The sequence below is a fragment of the Daucus carota genome, chromosome 5, assembly GCF_001625215.2.
Source record: "Daucus carota subsp. sativus chromosome 5, DH1 v3.0, whole genome shotgun sequence".
Lineage (NCBI taxonomy): Eukaryota > Viridiplantae > Streptophyta > Magnoliopsida > Apiales > Apiaceae > Daucus > Daucus carota.
Window position 1 is genome coordinate 31,454,427 of NC_030385.2, and position 22,484 is coordinate 31,476,910.

At 34.6% G+C, this 22,484-nt stretch overlaps 1 protein-coding gene and 1 long non-coding RNA gene across 2 annotated transcripts; one reads left to right on the forward strand and one right to left on the reverse strand.

The window, feature by feature from the left end:
• Positions 1–8,056: 8,056 nt before the first annotated feature.
• LOC135152580 (uncharacterized) lies at positions 8,057–9,450 on the reverse strand. Its single transcript, XR_010291870.1, has 2 exons — positions 9,172–9,450; positions 8,057–8,319 (listed from the first exon to the last, which is right to left on the reverse strand). It is a non-coding gene; the product is annotated as an uncharacterized LOC135152580 (long non-coding RNA).
• A 7,800-nt stretch (positions 9,451–17,250) lies between these two features.
• Positions 17,251–22,193, forward strand: LOC108221050 (uncharacterized). The gene is made up of 8 exons (XM_017394951.2): positions 17,251–17,600; positions 17,710–17,824; positions 18,439–19,319; positions 19,431–19,497; positions 20,096–20,158; positions 20,262–20,470; positions 20,793–20,905; positions 21,757–22,193. Exons 1-8 carry the CDS (start codon positions 17,532–17,534, stop codon positions 21,866–21,868), a joined length of 1,629 nt encoding a protein of 542 aa, XP_017250440.1. The 5' UTR covers positions 17,251–17,531; the 3' UTR covers positions 21,869–22,193.
• Positions 22,194–22,484: the final 291 nt, after the last annotated feature.

A 22,484-nucleotide genomic window follows, 5' to 3' on the forward strand; every position in this document is an offset into this window, starting at 1 on the left:
GATTTATTTAACTTGGAAGTAATAGATGAAACAGAAATAATGCCAAAAGACACCTTCTCGCTGATGAAATGACAATCAAGTTCTTTATGCCTAGTGCGAGCTTGATAGTAACTAAATCTCGGGCTGACTTATTGTCACAAAACAAAGAAACTGGATCAGAAATATGCACAATGAGTTCTGCAAGTAATTGTTTGAGCCAAATAATTTTACATGAAGCTTTAGAAAGCGACCTGTACTCTACTTCAGCTGAGCTTTTGGAATTAAGTGCTTGTTTCTTAGCATGCCATGAAATGACAACGGGTCCTAAGGTGAATTCAAATTCTTACATGTTTATGTGATTATATGTTGATTTAGTGTACTTTATATTGTGCTTATACAGTAGTGTGATGATTTTTATTATAATATGGGTTGTTTTAAGTCTTATTTTGTCGTTATTGTTTGATTATGAGGAGGTTGATCCGGTGTTATCAATCTTATTTTATAGGATAATTTGCATAATTTGTTGTTCAGTATCTTCTCATTATTGTTTCGAATTGCTAGATGTATTTGCAAGTGGGTTTTGAGCCGGTAAGTTAAAGTTTTGTACAGTAGAAACTCTTTAAATTAATATTCGGTAAATTAATAAACTCTCTAAATTAATAAATTTGTCCGGTCCCGACTTGGGCCAATGTAAAAAATTGAAAAACTCGATAAAATAATAAGATAATAATTTTTCGTGAGATTCCTTTATAATTTTTGGTTCCAAGAAAATTATAAATTAATACTTCATAGAAATCGAAAAAAAATATATTACACTCTATTGAAACATAATTCAATAGCTGTCATGTTTTCTTTTAAAGTTCAAGTCTATTTGGAGCTCATCTTTATTGAAATATGCATGGTTTAAATACTCTAGCCCATTTATGTAATATAGATATGTCAAACTTGCTTAAGAATAGTGTACATGAACACATGGTTTAAATACTCTAGCACATTTATGTAATATAGATATGTCAAACTTGCTTAAGAATAGTGTACATGAACACATTTATTCCTCTTGTTACTTTAAAAGTGATTATTGATTTCCAATACACATGAATATAGTAGTTGACGATTTACTTTAAGTCCCAAGATTCGCGACAATGTAATTCTAAGAGGCATAGATTAATTTGTTTTTTTGTTTGATATATACAGTATAATCGGTTAAAATCTCTTTAAATTAATAATTATTAATTTATCGATAAATTAATAACTCTCTAAATTAATAGATTTCGACGATCCCGACATTATTAATTTATAGAATTTTTACTGTATATCAGTAATTTAGAGACAATGATGTGCTTATGTGGTTCCATGACGGTGGTGATGGGTGGCTTTAGCATGATTTGTGAAAGATTTTGGTATTGATTTCTTTGCATGATTAAACCTTTACTTTTGGTACGTGATTATTTTTAATTCTAGTATTTTATTAGTAATAATTAATTATCTGAATTTTAGTTATTTTTTGTATGATAAGTTGACCGTCTTTAATGGTGTTTAATTTGAATCTCTTCTTATCCGAGTAATTGCTAATAATCATATTTGTTTCTTCTTTTGATTTAAAATTTGTGTGTCATTTTGGGTGTTGAAGATTTCTTTTTTAATTAGTGTTAACTTTCGGTTTATATGAGATAATTGATAGAATATCTACTTTTGCTAATAATCGTGCCTGAATTTTATAACTCGTCGGGTCATAAAAGATGGTGTTATTGTTCCTTAATGAGATATTAAGTACCATTCATAATTGGTTGGTATATATCAAATATATTGTGCTAATTTTCAGAATCCGCTAATAAAATGGGATATCTGTTAACAAGATTTTTTTTATAACTTTACTAGATATATCTTAGCAATGATTTAAAATATCTAGTTATGTTTATTTCTATGTAGTAATATGTATTTATTGTAATTAGTATATATTTATTTTATTGTGATTCTTATATTATTATGGGAGAGGGATCAGCGAGTAACTCAACTATTCGGGGAACTTACTAACTTTTCATCTCAGCCGTTGAGCCGTACAATACATGTTTTAGTATAACTGTAACACTGCTACCCTAATATAACTGTATACACGCACCCACTTTGTGCAGAGACACGTAAACAGTTATACTTTTCTATTTTGAGTTTATATTTCATATTAATAATATGTTTTATTTTTATTTTGATATCATATTTTTTATAATCCATATTTTTAATTTTTTGGTGTGTTCTTAAATTACACTACTTATATTCAAATACTTCAAAAATTATACTGAACATATTTAAAATTATTATATATATCTGTTTAAAAATGGTATGCATTTATTCTTATCTTTCATTTTTCAAAAATTTATGTTCTGTATCTTACATAATTTTAAGCGTTTATTTAAATAATGATATTTGTAAAATAAAAAAGAACATTTTCTGTATTTAAAAACTTACAACATATTTATAATAACAAAACTTAAAAAAAATTAAATATATAACTAATAAAATACAGAACATACAAGAAAAAATATAAAATAAATTATTTCCACAAATAAAAATACAGGACATGCTAAAAATGAAAAACAATCAAAAAAAAGAAAATTATATATAATTTAAAATACAGAACATGTGAGGAACTGTAGTATAACTAATAAAATACAGAACATGCGAGGAAAAATATAAAACAATATATTTACACAAATAAAAATACAGAACATGCTAAAAATGAAAATCAATCAAAAGAAAAAGAAAATTATATATAAATTAAAATACAGAACATGTGAGGAACTGTATTTTTGTATAATAAAAATACAGGACATGCTAAAAATGAAAAAGAACAAATATATAAAAAATACATAACATTGTATTTGTCGTTAACTATATTTTTTATTATTCAATTCATTATTTTCTATAAGATCGTAATATTTTTGTGTAGTAGGTTTTTACAGAACTTGTAAATATTTACAAAACTTCATTAGGTTTGAAAAGAGCATGTGTCTTCCTATATTCACGCCTGTCTTTTTTTAACTGCTTGAGAGTTACCAGGTTACTAGTTTTAGGGATCCTCAAGAGAAGGCCCCTTTTATTATGTATTAGTATATAAGTATCTAACCAAAAATATTTCAAGTATCTCTTTGGTGTAGATTTTATTATTATTTGGCTTATTTTATTTTTGATTTTGCTTATCATTTTTTTTATAAGCAGCAGAGATATATTGATACAAAGCCCTAGCGAACAAACAAAGAAACCACAGACCTACACCTGAATATACGGGCAACATAGAATCTAAACTATAGAGCGATAAACTACTAATAACCCAATGAAACGACAAAATAAGACTATCAGGCTGAACACTGAAAGAGCTTGGGTTAAAAATAATATTCTTCCATCTCCTTGAGCATCTGATCCACGTTCATTAGGTTAATACTTGCATCACCAAAAAACGGGACAAAGGGGACAGCAAGCACGGCATCAAAGCCACTGGGAAGAGCATGCCACAGAAGGGCCTCTTGATAGATTGAGGCTGTGGAGATTTTTAAGCATCTCGGCTTTCAGAATATCTTTAAGGCACTGGCCATTCTCTGCACTAGCATCAAGATTGATTACCACTTTTCCCATTTCCTTGGAGATATGCTTCAGGATACCATTGTCAATGATATTGATCGCCTCTCGATCTAAAAGCCCATCATTATTGAAAGCATAGCCTTCATAGACCTTCTCTTTGCCCTTAGCAGATGGGCCAGCCTTGGAAGATGATCCAGCTGACGAAATCTCATTAGAGTTAGACTTGAGCTCAATGTTGATGACAAGCTTGAAAGGCAAGGCCTCATCCTTGGCAGCCGCCTCAAAGAAAGGATCTTTCCTGCTTCTCTTGCGAGGCCTTTCCATGAGCGAAAGGGGATTATAAGGACGATCCTCAACAACTGGATGAGGAGTGGGAGGGGGAGAACTATCGACTACCTCACCCAACCCTAGGTTGTCCACAGCTTCCAGCAACTGAACTGGAGGGGCAAGCCCCATGTCTCTTGCTAGAAAGAATTCGAGATTACCTATGGAACCTGGAACCTCCATAAAAGAAGGGAAGTTCTCCAGCCCAAAGGTGGCTAAGTACTCAGCAGTACGGTTCATCTCCACCCCGACCAAAGATAGCCTCCTAACAGTTAATCCCTCCTGATGATGGTTGTTGTACAGCGTGTTGAATTGAGTCAGAGCTTCCACCAGGTCCTCAGGCACAAACAATTCATCTTGGAATCTCACTGTATCATAAATGTCATCATTATCGAGCTCGATGTGAACTTTGTTCTTGTCAATGCTCAGAGCATGCATGGCTCCTACGTGCATAGCCCATAAGATGGCTTGGCCCTCATTCATTCCATGCATAGGACCAGACCCCCCCCCCCCCAAAGCTTAGCTCCCCTCGGATCTCTCAGGATGGCACCAATGCTGTTAGAGTTTCCATTTGGAAGAGGGTCGTCAACCTCGATGAAGTGGATATTGAGTTTGAGAAAGTCTTCAGCAGGCGGATCCCAGGCAACTTCCATGATTAGAAGGGAGAAGCTTAAAACGAGAAGAAGAAGAAGAAGGGTGGGGGACTTGTGCACACCTGAGAGTGGAATATAAGGGCTGATGCTAAGAAATTGAAATAAAGCTATCATTTCAAAAACCTTGGAAAACCGCAGAAATGACACGCCCGTTGCAAAACTCTGCATAGGGAGGACGAAAATGTCTGAGCGGGAACAAAATATCTCGGGGAAAGAAAAAGATAGAAATTGGCTGCTGGAGGAAGCGCTCTGATTGGCCAAAAAATCATGATTAAATAAAACAAAACTCTGGCCATGCATATATTGATACGCTGCCCGCTTATAGGCTAGGGATAATTATGCGCCTCAATAACAGACTCAAACCCAAAGCCCTGAACGAGATTTAAATAGTTATTGGGCTCCAGACCAATAGTTCAAATCCACAGTGGACCCAAACCATTTAGAGCAAGAGTAGCTGCTTCTATATTTAGCTCACTTGGGACGAATTGGACCACTTGGCCAGAGGGGAGAGGAAAATAAAGGCCCAACCAATCCCCTTTTGATCTAATCAGGTGGGCTGGCCCATTATTAAAATGACCCACCACCTCAGCTCAGCTGAGTCTGAGCATATCACGAAGCTAGAGCCCTTAATTATATTTCCTGCAATTAGATGAAGGATGTATCTTACTGCTTCTGCCTTGGTCTGAATATTATTGAAGGATTATACCTTTATTGAGAACACATAAATAAGCGAGAGCCCTCGTTGCCAGATTCTGCCTCCAATACACCCGATCATCAGGTTATCTGGGTTAGGACCCCATTCACCATCCACTTCGCAGACTATCTCATAATTCAATTTTCTGAGACTCCAAAATTGAGAATTGAGTTTGTAGAAATAAAGATGAATCGCTCCCATAGGGTTGACTTTCCATAGAGGATCCGAGCTGAATGCAATCAAACCCGAAGCAGAGCCCCATTTATGAATCCTGGCCAAAATTAGCTCTTGGAAGCAAGAATTACTGGTCTCCTTAAATTGAAAAATGAATTCATTTCTTGCCAGCCACAAGGATCAGAGAACTGCTGCAATTACAAGCCTCCAGATATTTTTGATCCTGGGATCTTTGTAGTGATTTAACAGAGCAGATAAGAAGAATTGGTTAGATGACATGAATGCAGAGGAGCTCCACCATTGAGCAATAAAATTCCAGCCATGCTTGGCTCGCTTGCACTTCCACATGATATGACTTATGTCCTCACCCACCAAACCACACTCCTCACAAAAATCTTGGAGGGAGCTTATTCTGCTGTGAAGAAGATTTCTGGTGGGGAGAATATTTCTTTCTATTTTTCAGAGGAAAATGAGCACTTTGGGAGGGGCCATGATATTCCAAATTGCTTTCCAGGTTGGATTCCTTATCGAAGGAAGAATAGGTTTGGTTGTAAGCCTGGAGAAGGCTTTACTATTAAATCCTTTGTGATCCGGAACCCAGGATAGATATCCTCCACACCCGGGGAAAGCACAATGGAATCCACTAGAGCATTGACTTGATTTAGAGAGGCAGTGATCGAATCAGAGGCATTGGCAAACTGAAACAAATTACCCAACCTCACCATGTTTTTTCTGTTAATAAAGTCTAGGACAGTTACCTGATGGAGGGTACAAGCTTTATAAAGATCTGGGAATTTAGACTGAAGAGGGGAATCAAGGCACCAATAATCCTCCCAAAACAAAGCCGTATTACCACTCCCAATTTTTCATTTGAAGCTTGATCTGGATAAAAGCCTTTCATTTGTATCTTCTTTATAAATAGATGCAATTCCTCTTATCAAGTACGAACATCTAGAATTGGCTTGCAATTTTGACAGATCGAAATTGATCTCTCGCCCGTACCTGCTATTAAGGAACGCATTCCATAAGCTGCCTCTGTTATTATAACACCTCCACCACCACTTAGCTAGCATGGCTGAAATCTATGTCCTCAACGGTTTCAAACCCAAGCCACCAAGAGATTTATCTTGGCAAATTTCTGACCATTTCAAGAAATGCATCTTCCTAACATTAGCATTTGAGCCCCATAAAAATTTTCTACGCAGCTGTTCAAGATCTTTGAGGACCTAGCTGGGAATTTTATATAGACCAAACCAAAACGAGGGCAGGCTATCCACAGAGGCCTTAAGAAGAGTGAGCCTGCCAACCATGGAGATGCTACTAGTGTCCCAAGAGGCTAACCTTCTTTTCATTCGATCGACTAGAGGGTTCCAGAAGCTAACTCTTTGAGGTGAAGAACCAATCTGAGCTCCCAGGTAGGTAAAGGGTTCTTTCCCTATTGAGCAATTGAGAATCTCAGACAAAATCTGAATGTCATTTTGCGGGTCTGAAAAACAAAAGAGGTTACTTTTTTGGAAGTTGATTTTCAATCCCGAAAGAAGTTGGAAGCAAGCTAGAATTCTTTTGACACCTAGAATGGATTCTGTGTCATTGTTTATAAATAGAATCACATCATCCGCAAATTGGAGGTGCGTGACTTGCCAATTTCAGTTGGGCACAGAGATGCCTTTAAAAATTCCCAAAGAATTACCCTTAGATAGCAGGCAAGAGAGAACTTCCCCCATAAGCAAGAAAAGTTGGGGAGAAAGGGGGTCCCCTTGGCGAAGACCTCTGCCTGGGGAAAACTCTCTTGTTGGAGAACCGTTCACTAGAACTGAGATTTTAGAAGAAACAAGGATCGCTTCAATCCAGCTTAACCATATTCTTGGAAAGTTCATTAGTCCATTACTCTGAGTAAACAGTCCCAATTGACTGTATCAAAGGCCTTCGCGAAGTCGAGTTTTAGGATTATACCTTGGCTTTGTTTTGATTTAAGGAGGTTATGGATCTCGCTCGTGAGCATTATGCCATCCACCATTTGTCTACCTTTGATAAAAGTCGTCTGATTCTCAGAGATTAAGGATCCCAAAACTTTGCCCAGCCTTCGAGACAACACTTTAGTAAGCAGTTTCATCGATACATTCATCAAAGTTATCGGACGAAAGTCCGATATAGATTTAGCATCTAGTTTCTTAGGCAAGAGAGCTATGAAAGACGAGTTGATGCCCTGAGGGAGAGTGCATGATTCATGGAACTTTTGAAATAAGGATAGAATTTTGTCCCTCATAGATGGCCACAATGCTTTAAGGACTCCTGCATTAAGACCATCCGGGCCTGGGGCTTTGTTGGCATCCATATCATTGAGAGCCTCCTCTATTTCCACAATAGAGAAACTATGACCCAGTGTGACGGTCCGAGAATCCGGGGGTCTGGATTCTGACGTCACCACATAAAACCCATTTTTAAACACTATTGAAAACCTGTATTTTTTTTTTTTGATGATAATGGAAATCCAAATAATTTAAAACTTAAAATATTTGAAAGAGAACATAAATCAAATGATTTCAAAACCTGAATTTCAAACTTGAAAGCCATAATAAGAGAATTTCAAGAGAACATTTAAACTTTAATAAATGATTCGAAAGAGACATTTCAACCCCCTAAAAGCAACAGGATCGCATCCAGGTTACAGTATTGAAATTAGAATCCACCGCTAATATTACACAACATTTCTTACCAAATCAGATCATCTTCGATAAGAAGAATCACTGTCAACTATTCCAGCTATGACTTACACTTGAATCCCTATAGCACAGCTCTAGCTTGCACCAACCTCATCAACTTTCCTGAACACTCCTCGACCACTGGATCCTCAACTCTGTCTCCTCGCCTAGCATTAGCCTTATTCACAATCTCAATCAATCATCTCATCTTTAAGCCTTTCTGAAATGGTTAGAAAGGAATAGCAAGGATGAGCAACAATGCTCAGCAAGTAATAATAAACAATGATAGTTCTGAAATGATATAATAGAAGTTCACGAGTTCAAGATATAAGAGGATTCAACCTGAGTTCATGAGTTCATGGTATTGTATAGAATGATTTACAATACCTTGCAGCATTTAAACTGAGAAATTCAATCTTTCCAAAGAATTATTGAATTGGACTATCACATTTTAATTAAAACCAAGGTTAGGCTGTTGATCAGACATACCTAACCCCGAGCAGGCCCCGCCATGCTCTGTCACTGGATCCAAGGCACTCATTGGCCTAACATGACCACTCATCTGGTCCGTATATTTTTATAAAAACAACAATCCAATTCTATAATTCAATAACAGGTCAACATATAACAACAAAACATAAACACAATCAATATCGATGATAGAATAATTCCAAATCAAACTTTGATAATCAACTATTCATAAATCATGATCCATCATTTCATAAATCACAGTTCAGGAAATCCTCAACTATTCAGTATCCTCCATTATCGGCTAAACAACTGAATTTAGCCTGCTAAACCAGCATGACAATGGCGGGTTGAATAATCAAGAAGATCCCAATTCATTCAAAGCTCTAACTATCACTGAGCAACACATGCTTCAATGACAATCTGAACTTCGAATTAATTTGTAAAACGGAAATTCTTTAGAAACTTGAAGATTAGAAAGAATGGGTCAGAATACTCGCACTTTCGAACATTGAAAAGAAAGGTATGAATACTTGAAACATATACCAAAGGAATGGATCAGAATATTTGCAATATATCCAAGAGAAGGGTTTAGGATACTTGCCTTAAATCTGACTCCAGTCTCATAGCTCAACCTCATCTTTCCACTTTCACAATCTATTCATATCATAATTTTTAGACCATCTCTAGCCATACTCTATTCGCCACATCGCTTCGCTTACTCGATTCATCCCTTATTCATTTTGCAATACCATTTCGACTTCCTGACGTTTTCGAGCATACACGTCTCGTCCAAATCCTTTACGAGAAAAAGATAATACTATAGTCACTAAACAATATATCGCATATACATATCACGTATATCGATACCCCCTTATATATTCCTTTAAACTTATCACATATCACTTAACACGTAATCATGCTTTGGCTCTATCATATAGTCAAATCATATATCACAAATCAATCATATAAATCCTGTCGAAATCCGACATCGTCTCGTCTATTTGTAGGACTATCCACATGTTATCCTATTCTGTCCAACAACCAATCAATCAATTCCAATTCCTATAATCCATATGTCCTTATCCAATACTAATCAAATCATGACACTATGTCATATAAGTCATTTATCACATATGTACCATATTAGGAATAACCACGTAGATCACGTAATCATCAATTCACAGCAAACAAGTCACATATTGACACATATTGCATATTACATAACATATAACCTCATTCTAGAATCGATAATATTATCTCATTATATTAAAATAGGGTTCACAAGCTTCTATCTCTTTTTCGTTTCGCTCGATTCCGAATTACGGATCAAAAGTTATGAGCAAAACCGTTTTCTAACTCTTCTATCGGCACATAAAACAGATAGCAGACAACACACTGCACATAAGGTTTCCCACTCCAATTGATGTCAAATCAAGTCTTGGGTTAAAAATGATTTCTCGGGAATTTTCCGGAATTTTTTTTAAACATTTTTCGGAATTAAAACGGATAAAATAATCATTTTTAAATAAATAATCAAGTCCGAATGCTCAAAACTGGACTTGAAATCATTCATAAACAATTGTCGAGCCTTGAACATAATTTAGAAAAATATTTCAAAGCTCGAAACTATTTTTCGGAATTTTCAAATCAAAAAGGATAATTAAATCCAATTAATTAATCAATTAAAATCAATTAATAATTTATTAAATTAATTAATCAATTAATATTTAAATTAATTGACCAATTAAACTAATTAATTACTAATTAAAATTAATTAATAAACTAATTTAGATTTATTTTTGAATAAAGAATCAATTAAAAACTATTTTTGAAATTAAAATAAATAAATAAAAACATTTTTGAAAATTAAAATCAAAAGGTTTAAAGTGTATAGTTCTGAAAGTTTGGTGCCAGGGTTTAAAGTGTAAACTTTAAAACGTTTGAGGTCTGGATTGGTAAAACAGAAACTAGGGTGCTACAACTTCACCACCTTCAAAGTTTGGGGGCTAAACGGCACTTTCGCCGTCGCCGCCCCCAGACTCGCCGCCGGCGAGTCGCCGGTGTTGCCACCGCGCCCAGAACTCAGCGAAACACTCCAGATTCATCAACTAATATCCCAGGAACTCGTTTCTGAAATCAAAACATCCAATAGATCAATATATAAGCCGGAAAAACTCCACGAAACTCGCCGTCGCCGGCGAGTTCGTTTTGCCCCGGCAAGTCGATTCCAGGCTCCCACGTCCGATTTAAAAACTGAAATCAATTCTTCTCAACTCAACAAACAGGCTGATACCCTCCAATTTTACCCAGATTTCACCGATTACAAAGCCCCAAATATCGATTTAAAACATTCAAATCAAATTTGAACCCTAATTCTTCATTTCGAGAATCAACCTCAAAATTAAACACGTTACTGAGCTCCAAATCACTCATATGAGATACCAAAATGCTCAGAATTCAATTATCTACAACATACAACCATAAAAACACATGAATAACATCAAAATCAAAAAGCCCTAATTCAAATCATATAATTTCGAATTAAAAAGCTTCAATTAGGGATTACCTGTAAATCCCCCACTATTTTTGTTGTCTAAACTAGATTCTACGCGTCGAGAGCTTCGTTTTGACTATTCATACGCCTCCATCGGATTCCAATAACACCTTCAAATCCTCGTTTGATTACGAAGAACACGAAGAACGCAGTTCGGTTTCTCTCGGTATTCGTGAAAAGAAACTGGTGAAATGATTTACGGTTGAAAATAAGGTGTAGAAAATACTATTTATATTTACGAATAATTGGTACCCCTTTGGATCGTATATGACATGAAAATACGTATTTAATAGCTTTATATTAATAAAGCGGGGTCCAATCGATACCGGTTTTCGAAATAATCATCAAAACGGGGCTTTTAAAAGAAATGATTAGTCTGCGGGTCCCATTTGCACGTATTTCGATAAAAAGTAATATAATATTCAAAATATCTGGCTTTCACGTATATCGAGACAAACCAGATAATTATCAACAATTAAAATACCCGCAAAACTCCGCCGGACCAACTCCGGGGAAAACCGTACTCCGGATCGAAAAAGTCAAAACACGAAAAATGTCCGGAATATTCAAATTAGGCTAAAGGTGAGTTTTATCGTAACTTCCGGGAAGAAAATCGATACACCGTTACAAGTGGACGGTTTTACGAAAATCAAATAATTAATAAATAGTTACAAATATACGCAATTTAATCCATGAATCAATTATAAAATCGTATATCAATCCACAAATCGATATGAAAATATCCAAATAAACTATATTTTCTCCTGAGCATTTAGAAATTGAAATCTCGTGAATACGGACACATACGAGCATTCAGCTCAATAAACTAAATAATGCAAAATTCACAAAATTATATAATAATCACATAATAATCATAAATCACCATAAATAATTAAACGAGCAATACCACAAGTAACACTTAGTCACATACCACATATATTCACATAATTATCATCTAGAATTTTCAAAACAATATATGAAAATCAGTTTTGAAAATACAATTATTTATTAATAACACAATAACCCGGGTTTAAGTATAAAACCTTGAAAACTCATTAAACTGGAATAAAATATTAAATCTTATTCTTTTCTTTTTTAAGAAAATCATTTATAATATTAATAAAAATATTTTTAAGAATCCGGGTCATTACACTCAGCTTTGCACTCGAGTCAATAGTAAGAGCTTGGAAAAACCCACTGTTTAAGTCAAAGACTTTTGATAAGCTATTTTGCCCTAGGAAAGATTTGAAATGATTGAATACAGAAGCTTTAATGGAAATGGGGTCCGTCAGCCATCTGTTATTAATCTCTAGGCCATAGATTTGGTTACTTCTTTTCCTTATCTGAATTGCCCTGTGAAAGAATTTTGTGTTCTTCTCTCCATACAATTGCCAGTTAGTCCTAGCCATTTGACAGAGCATTGATGATTTGAGGTTATATAAATGCTCTAACTTTGCCCTCAGACTCTGTTTACCCTTATCATCCAACCGGACTTCATCCGCACGAGCTAACTCATTTTCCACAGTGGAGATGTTTTCATCAATATTGCCAAAGCACTCCTTGTTCCATTTTTTTTAGATATCATTCAATACCCTAAGTTTTTGCTGAAAACCCAACTTACCTAGCTTGCCCCACGAGGACTTCAACATGGAAATCCAGTCCTTATCCTTTAACCAACAGCTGAAAAACTTGAACAGCTTAGGGCCCTAGTTGATCTCTTGACTATATAGAACAATTGGCCTGTGGTCGGATAATTTCCTGTTCAATCCTTTAGATTTCCAGGAACCTTTCTCATCCCAAGCATCATTAATAAGTGCCTTATCCAGCCTACTACGACGATTGGAGGGGCCATACCACATAAAAGTGCAATTGATCATTGGAACTTCTGAAAGATGATTAACTGATATAAAATCCACAAAGTCTCTCATGTCTGTCTGGTTAACCTCGCAATTCTCCTTCTGCAGAGTGGAGGATACAGCTTTGAAGTCCCCCATTAATAGCACAGGCATGGAACTGATCAAACTAATTCGGCCCGAAATCTGACTCCATAAGCGTCTTTTCTCTGCAGTCTTTTGGGGAGCGTATACATTTACACATGCAAACTTTTCACATGTACTTATGATCTCGCCCTGGATCAAATCCAGTTTCTGTGGATTTCCTTGGCTGCTACTTTAATCTTTTCAGAGTTCCAAACTGTAAGAATACCCCCTGAAAGACCTTCAGAAGGAGCCTCCACCCATATAAACTGGTTCATTGGAATCATGCTTCCAACTTTACGAGCATTCCACTTTGAGCATTTTGTTTCTTGAATGAAAAGAATGGAGATATTATCCTGAGAAACTAGAGATCTGATGTTACCTCTGACCTGGAGATTGTTAGCACCTCTGACATTCTAACTAGAAATTTTAAGAGTATCCATAAAAACAAAATAGCGGGATGGGATTGGCCTAAAGTCAATCATGTAAATTAGCCCTAATAAGGGCTGGCGATTCCTCCATTCCATTTACAGGAATTAAACCCATCAGGACCCCGGTTTCGAAAATTGCTTGTGCTTCATCTCTCCCATCTGCACCTTTGCCCGCATTAATCTTGGGAAGGCCTGGTCCTTTGAGAGATCTCCTCCTCTTTGGAACTTTGAGATACTTGTTTTGCCTCACTTTTTTGCTTGACCTAGGCCTACCTCTCTTCGGTTTAATTTTCATTTTGAGTAGGGCGTTCATGATTGAACTAGTAACAGTATCTTGAACAAAGGAGTTATCTTCCACTGTGCTTCCCATGTTCGAAATTTTCGGCGACTGTTTATCCTCAGACTCTGGAGAGTCCTGGTCCATTTTCCTAGATTTCCAACAGGCCACATGAATATTCTGAACCTCTCCAGCTTTCCCATCCAGACTATCCTTAAGGGACTAGCATCCTCTACATTAGGGGTTGCAGGGCTTCCATGAGGAGAGCCCAAGATATCTATGCTACCCAGCAGTGATTCTTTCACAATACTTGGGGAACCGTGAGGAATTGGATCCTCTACCAGTCTTAAAGAAGAGCCAGACTTGTTTGACAATGGCCTGCATTCTTCCATGACGAGATGACTTGGAACCGCACTCGAAATATGCTTGGGAGTGGTCCCTTCATCCTGAGAACAGGGTAGAACGTTTTCTTTTGCAGGAGTGCTACATTCTTATTATTAGAAAATCGCTATAATAGTTTTATATATTTTTAATTTTATTTTGCTGACCCAATTTTTCTGATCTTTTATTTTTTTTTCAATCATTTTGTGCTCTGTAACTTATTATTTTCATTTATTTGTATTGCATTTTTCAAGATACTTGAAAGGATGCAATATAAAGTAAGAGCTCTTATGGTTGTTTTTATACCGAACATTAAAACTTTGTTGCTTAAATGTCCCCGATCATCAATATATATTTGAGGGTTAGACGTTAAACTTTCTTAAATAAAAGAAACTCCTGACAGAGGTCATTATATTCTGATACAATTCATTATACAAATACGAAAAAGTTATGATTATTATTGGTTTGTCATATCTACATATGGCTGATCTCAAAGAAATTTTGGGTACATCTTTATATATCTTAATCTGGAATTTAAGTTAAAAGTTCTATTATAATGTGTATTTATATGCCTTTGGATTAGGTGTCTCGGATATGTCATATTTTTGTCTCATATTTTCTTATAAGAAATTTCATATTTTGCAATTGGATATCATATTTTTATTAATGTCACACACACATACATGTGAAGTATAGATATGTTTAGAATATTTTTTTTTTTTGTGAACATAGACATTTGTGAGCATTTTAAAATTAATGTACTGCAAATGGTTGAAATCGAAGGTTTAGTGAACTCAAATCCATAGCATGAAAAGATAGGTGCTCTGCAATCCCGAAATTATGCCGTTAAAGTCGTTGATGTTTCTTGTCTCTCTATCGTTGTTTTTAATGAAGACTGCTTGAGTGGGTTTATATCCGGTTGTAATTGCCGCTTGTTTTGTGACATGTGCGGGATAGTAATTATCATAAATTAACTCATTTCTCAAAATATATGTATTCAAACTTATCGTATACGGGATTCTACTTATTTGAATTCCTTCTATAGAAAACTTATAATTCTTGTTTAATCACAATTGTTGACGATCGTAGTCTATTGGTTCCCCTTGTGGTTTCCGAGTACTCCAAATATTTTTCACCATCTCTCTACAAAAAATATATTCTGCAGTTTTAAATTTCAGAAACTACTCGATTCAAAAATAATAAAATGATGTTAAAAATATATGTTGCATATTTAGTAACGATGGTTGGTATTACATATTTAGTAATGACGGTTTCTTGAGAGTGACGTTGGGGATGTATAGTTGATAAAATATTTTCACATTTTAAAAATAAATCTTAAATATTTTTGTAATCAAATGCCACACATAATTTTTTATAATTTTTTTAAAAACAAGTTTAAAGTTTTTCCACCTTATTCGGATTTGTAATTTATATCATCATGTAATTTATAGTAGAATAAGTGAAAAATTATATAGGAGTCAGTTAAATAATATTTTAAAATTAATTAATACTTTCTTACCAACATTTTAACAAATTTTTATGAACTAAATGGATAATTATGAAATCAAATTAATGTTGCATAAAGTGAATCGTAACTCATGAAACAAATTAATGTATGCGATATCAAATTAATTAATAATGATACACGAGTGTATACATGTACTGAGAAATATTAATGAAGATCTAAATATTCCAATTAAGGGTTTTTTCCATAGCTGCCTAACCTCTTAAAATGTTTTACAAAAATGTTGTTGCAAACTTTCAATTTTTTAAAAATATCATTTTTTATAAATTATTTATAAAAATACGATTTGCAACTTCTGCAACTTCATTTGTAACAACATTTTGCGGCAGTTGCAAATAGTTGCACATGAGAAATTAATTTACAACTTCTGTGACAAATACGACTTACAACTTCTGCAATCTCGTTTGCAACACCATTTGCAACAGTTGCAAACTGATTGCGAATGAGGTTTCCATATATAAATAAACTCAACAAACAAAAAATGTATACATAAATCAATATGCATTGCTTATTGAACAATCATCAAATTATTAGTGATGGCTGAGAAAGAGAATATAAATAATAATGATTTAAAGAGGTGTGATAAAATAATTTGATTTACATAATGCAGTAAGAAATCTTGTTATATGCACTATATTCAATGCTTTATAGTTATATATCTTGTTCAATACAATATATTTATCTTTTTGAACAATAATTCTTAAATATTTCATATATGATTGAAAGTTGATAATTATATTGGTTATGAGATATATATAAATGATATGCGAATTAATTCAATTAATCACGAATCAATGTACTTTCGAGCATATTTTATGGACATAATGATGTATACCAAAATAATAATTTTCGGTCGGAGATTACGAGCTATTTGCTGGGAAAACAACTGTAATAATTACACAAGACGTTTCTATAAAAATAATAATTTAATTATATGAGATAATGAATATTATTATAACAGAGGGAAAGATAAATAGATGTAATCTAATAGATTATGTAATAAGTAATTATAATATTTCAGATCATTATGCTGCATAAATGTTAATTTTGAGTTCAAATTTTTAGAACCCCACATTCATGTATGAAAATGTTAATATTTTTTTTTTTTTGCCAGATGGTGTTGATATTTTAAACTTGATGTCTTGTCATGGAAACTAAATTTAAATTAAAATAAATTTTTTTATCAAACATTTGTTAGGAAATATATTTTATGAATTTGAACTTGTTGAATTAAGAAAGGTCAAAATTGTGTTTGTCCGTACTGGGTTATAGTTGTAAATAACTATTTTATTATTATCGAAAAAGCTATTTTAATATATATATATTTTAATTATTATTGTTTTTTTTATAAATAATTATTATTGTTAATTATATTTTCTTATCTATTTTGATTTTTACTTGAACAATTGTATCTTACAAATATTCAGCCAGACAACCTAGTAAAATGGAACTGTATAATTTAGTGCTAGTTGCATGTCAGCATGTGCTTCCTAGTTATTTACCATAATAACACACGTCACCAACCAAGCGCGCTCTTCTTCATTTCAATTCAAAAAATTACTCATACGAGTCATACACTCTTAATTTTGTATCTATATATCACTGGCAACTGCATCCCCTCTTTTTTCATCTCTCTACAAACCCTAATCCCCACAAATCTACACACCTTATATCTCAATACATACACCCATATAGATATACATACAGATTGTTGTCTACCCTTTTCTTGAATCTTCTTGAAATCTCATACTTTTTAAATTCAGTCAAACAGTGGTAGAGATGAAAAGTATGTGAATTTTTTTGAATTTTGATAAGAGATGGGTGATAATTACTGTAAGGGTGGAGTTTCAGACAAGTCTTCTTTGATTCCCAGATCTGAATTGAAGGTTTGATTTTTGAATTTATAGATAATTGTGATACGATTTGATTTTATTTTGGTTAAAGTTGAATTGATTTGTGCTGTGTTTTATTGGATTTGTGGGTTTGTTTTGCTAGTCAATGGCCGGAGAGAAGAGGGGTTTTGGAGATGTTGGAGAAAGATCGGAACTTGAGCAGAATAAGAGGGTCAAGATGAAAGATCTTGAGTCTGTGTTTAGGTCAGAAATTCAAGGTAATTCCTTATCTGAATTTTGATGCTTTTGTTTTGGCGGATTTTTTTTTTCCGGTCTTATAATAATTGGGGTGCAATTTTGTGTTGAGGTTGTCACTGTGTTTGTAAACGTGTCAATTTTGGATGGGAACTTACTTAAATTTAAAAGGAATTTTTAATCTAACAGAAGGGAATTTTGATACATGGGTCATCTGGGGTCATCTTAGGATTAAGCTAGTCGCTTTTTTTTGAGGAATTGTGTTGATAACTGAGTTTGGCATGATTTGTGTTTGTGGGATGTCAAACATTGTCACCCATTCATAATAATTGAGTATGGTGCTAATGAATTTGGTAACAAAATCTGATTAATCGGATAGATTTCTTAGGATTATGTAATTGATTGTGAGTATCCAACTCGGTCATGAATGTTCTTATGTTTCTGAATATACGGATTCTGCTAGAAATGATACAACGCACACTTACTTTTTCTGGTAAGTTATAACAAATTGGCGCTCTATCTACTACGCTGTTAGAGAACACGAGTTAAAGAAAATGAGCCGGTAGTCTATATGTTATATTTGCCTTGAGTATGAGATATGTTGTTGGTACTAAAGACTTGCTATTGTGCGCAACAGGAGTTGACAATACTTCTTACACAAAATCTTGGATAAACAGACATGCTACTGAGATTTCCTATGATAAGGGAAATGTAACCATGAATCCCGATGCTATTCAATTAACAGAAATGACGAAAGGCACATCGCAGCCAATTGTTGGCTCTTCCACCACAGCACTTGATCTTAATGCAAAAGTTGATATGACTAATCTGGACAATGATAATACCCCATGTGCTGATGATGCCCACGATCAGAACACCGACTTCAAACTGAATGTTGATAAGTCAAGAGATGTTGGCTTTGATCTTAATGTAGAAGATGACTCAAGTTCTGCCAACCATGACCTCAATCTGATAGATGATTTGGAGTGTGGAAGTACGTGTGGTCCCATGGAGAAGAAAGATCCGCTGAAAGTATGGAAAGAGATGAAGCAAAATGGTTTCATGTCGTCTTCGCATGGAGGTGTACCAATTCCAAAACCACGTGGGCGGAAAAGCAAAGCTGACACACTCAAGAAAAAGATGGAGATTGCGAGGAAAGAACAGGTTGATAGGTTTGCAAGGGTGGCTGCTCCTAGTGGACTGCTCAATGGATTGAACCCTGGGATTATCAACCATGTTAGAAACAGTAAGCAGGTTCATTCTATAATAGAGGCTTTAGTTAGGTCTGAAAGAGGTGACAATATCCAAAATGGAAACAAAGAAGAAAATGTCCAAATGAGGACAGAAAGAATAGAGTCGACTGAAGCAAGAGAGGGCAGAAACCTGAACTTGTCAAGAATGAAAAGATATAATCTTTGTCATGAAGAAGGTATCCTAAATAATGCATCAAGATTCAAACAAACAAATGACTCCCGAATCAGTTCAGAAAACACACGAGGCATTAATGTCTCAAGCATGGTATAAAACATCATTTCTCATACAATTTATTGTTTCTCATATTCTAATCTAGAGAATCACGGTATACAACTTGCTCTACTATATTCATCATCTACAACTATGGTTTTGCAGAATATGAGCACTCAGTGTGATGAGGATGCAACGGACTTCTCAAGCGTTTCTTCTCTTTCTTTCAAAGGTCCGTTTATATCATCTAAAATTTTAAATTTATTGTCATTAAGACTTACTAGATCTGTCTTGCCTGAAACTTGAATGAACATATTCAAAAGAACAGCAATAAGATTTTCGCAGTTCAAAATCAGAAGTGGAATATATTTAATAAAATGGCAGAACTGTAAAGTTAAGATGTGAGTAATTTAAAAACAGGGTGTTTGACTGTGAAGTTGAGCAGCTGAAGCATTATATAATTGAGTCCACGGCACTTTTAACGCAAGTTATCAACTTTCAAGTCCATAGACCAGCTTAAGTATAAGTTCACCAGCCTACTTCCTGCAGTCCTTAACATAGTATAAAGTGACTTGACTTTTCCAACATTAATGTGTAAATGTAATAATATAGGCCATATTCACAAGGTTAGGATCCATCAACTTATCATCAATAATGAAACGAAAACATTGAGGTTCTTTCATAACCAAGAGCCTGCCATTATTCAATTAGAGATTGCTCAATACACACCTTTTATAAAAGTTGAGAGATCCCTTATTCTATATATACATGACATGAAAGATAGAGTACCTTGTAAGCTAATCTAATATCTGCATGTTTACTATCCGCAGTTGCAAATGTAGCTTCCCAGTGGTTGGAGCTTCTTCAGCTAGACATTAAGGGGCGCCTTGGAGGTATGTCAGCTTTAAACACTTCTGTTCCATTTTATGGAAGGACAATTAATCAATTATCATGCCAACCTGGTATTACAATGTATAAGTTCTTCTATTGTTGCAGCATTACGACGTAGCAAGAAAAGAGTTCGAGCTGTAATTCAGACAGAGCTGCCTCTTTTAATATCTAGAGAACTTTCTCACAATCAGGAAAATGATCCCTATGTTACAAGAATTTCTGACCCCAATTCATCAGCAGAAATGCACAAAGCTAGATGGAATGCATTGTTTAGTCAGATGGAAAAAGCACTTTCAGAAGAAGAAATACAACTGGTAAGTACTTTAGAGGATTGTTCTGTTCCAGTGCAAATTTAAGTACTGCTCAATCAGAAAAGTCCTTATCAGGACAATGGTTAGTTTAACCAACAACTTGGTCAAACATAGACATCATAGCAATACATATATAATACTTCTTTATATACTGAGGATCATATAATCTTTCATTTGTATTGTAATGGTAAAATGAAGTATTTTTTTCTAAATAGTATATCTTCGCAAATGATGACTGTCAGTTCACTAGCTCCCTTTCACTTCTTAGTACTTAAATAAAATTTGGGGAAACCCAATTGTGATCGATTTGGATTTTTGTACTCAGGAAAATTGGTTAAACCAAGTAAAGGAGATGCAGTTGCAGTGTGACCGTGGTCTTTCACAAAATACTGGAGCACCTGGTCTGCAGCAACAAGGGATATCAGGGACTGACTGCAGGTAACTTTCATTACTCTTTGACGGAATTACCTATTGCATCAATAGCATTAGAGACCCTTAGTTGCTGCAAGCAATTTTCGAAAAGCAAACTGCCCTCGTCCTGGCTGCTAAAGGATGTCATTATTTTTCAATATTTTAATGCCGAAGAGAATTGTTTTATTTTTTTAATGATTGGTAGATCTTTTTCGAAATTTGCTTCCTCTCTTATATGCAGGGGCCGCCAATCCCAGGCTTTAGTAAAAAAGCCATGCCACCTAGGGCCCCCCCGGAGTTTAAGGCCCCCAAAATTCTGGCGTCCTTTCTACCCTTCTATTTTGCTAATTGAGTTGGCATAATTTTAATAATACATATCCAAACTTAGCAAACAGATGTTTTTTATAGTTAGACATTTTTGGGGAAAAGTATACATATTCTAGGCTCCCCCAAACTAAAATTCGAGAAAGTCCACTATAAACTTAGGGCCGGCTTTTAACCATTCCTTTTAGTTTTCACTGTTTTCAGATACAGTATTACAAATCCTTTGAATTAACAGATAAACTACTACAGAGATTTTAAGAAATTTTTTGGTTGACTAAAGCTTTGAGAAGTTGTCATATGCTCAAAGATATTTAAGACTGTTTTATCAAATTGCGATCAGAAGTAATATACCAAATTCATCGTACATAACCTGAGGAAACGTTGGGCAGTATTTGTTGAACATATAAACGTGTTAGCTAAAAACAATATGATCACTCCCTACTCCCTATACAAGATGATTACACAAGTGTTATTTCTACATCACTTCTCTTGTCAGTACAATACTTTCTAGTGATATTGATTGTAATCTCACTACATGATCATGTTTTTTGCAGAATAGAGAATCCCAAGGATTCGGAAAGAGTTCTAGCTGTGAGGGCCGCTGCGGCTGCTTTCTATTCAACCTGCAACTTTTCCCAGTCGGTGGGAAACTCTCCCTGCTTTTGAGAAAATCAGCTGCACCTCGTGCTCTGTATCAAGTACCAACAGGCCTAACATTCCATTATGGTATCTTAGTAACATCTTAGTGGTTTTCTGGTGAAGCCCAGTAAGGCTGTTGCTTCTCATCACTTGTAACATTACAAGTAGAGAGTTATGTTCTTCGTTCTCTTTCTTAGAATTTATTTTCAGGAAGCTCTTATTTAGAGCAGCAACCTGGAGGCCGTTGCTTTTCATTACTTGTAACATTGCAAGTAAAACGTTAGGCTCTCCTTTTTCTTTCATAAACATTTTTCACAGGCAGTTGTTTAGAGCAGTAATAATTGCCTTCAAATACTCAAATTGTTGGATTGAATGTTGATGATAACTTTCTATCATCATATCTTTTGCGTTATATACAAAGACCTTTTGACTTTCTAAAACTATCAATGGGGTGTTTTTGAAGTACCTTTCTATATATTTATGCTGGATTTGAGATTATTTTTTATAAAGGTTTTCCTTTATATCTTTTGCTTAGTACATTTTTATATATTTATTTTGGATTTGGGATTATTTTTGAAAATAGCTTTCTTTTATATCTTTTGCTTAGATCCTCGTAAAGAGGTAGAAAAGACTAAGACTGCTA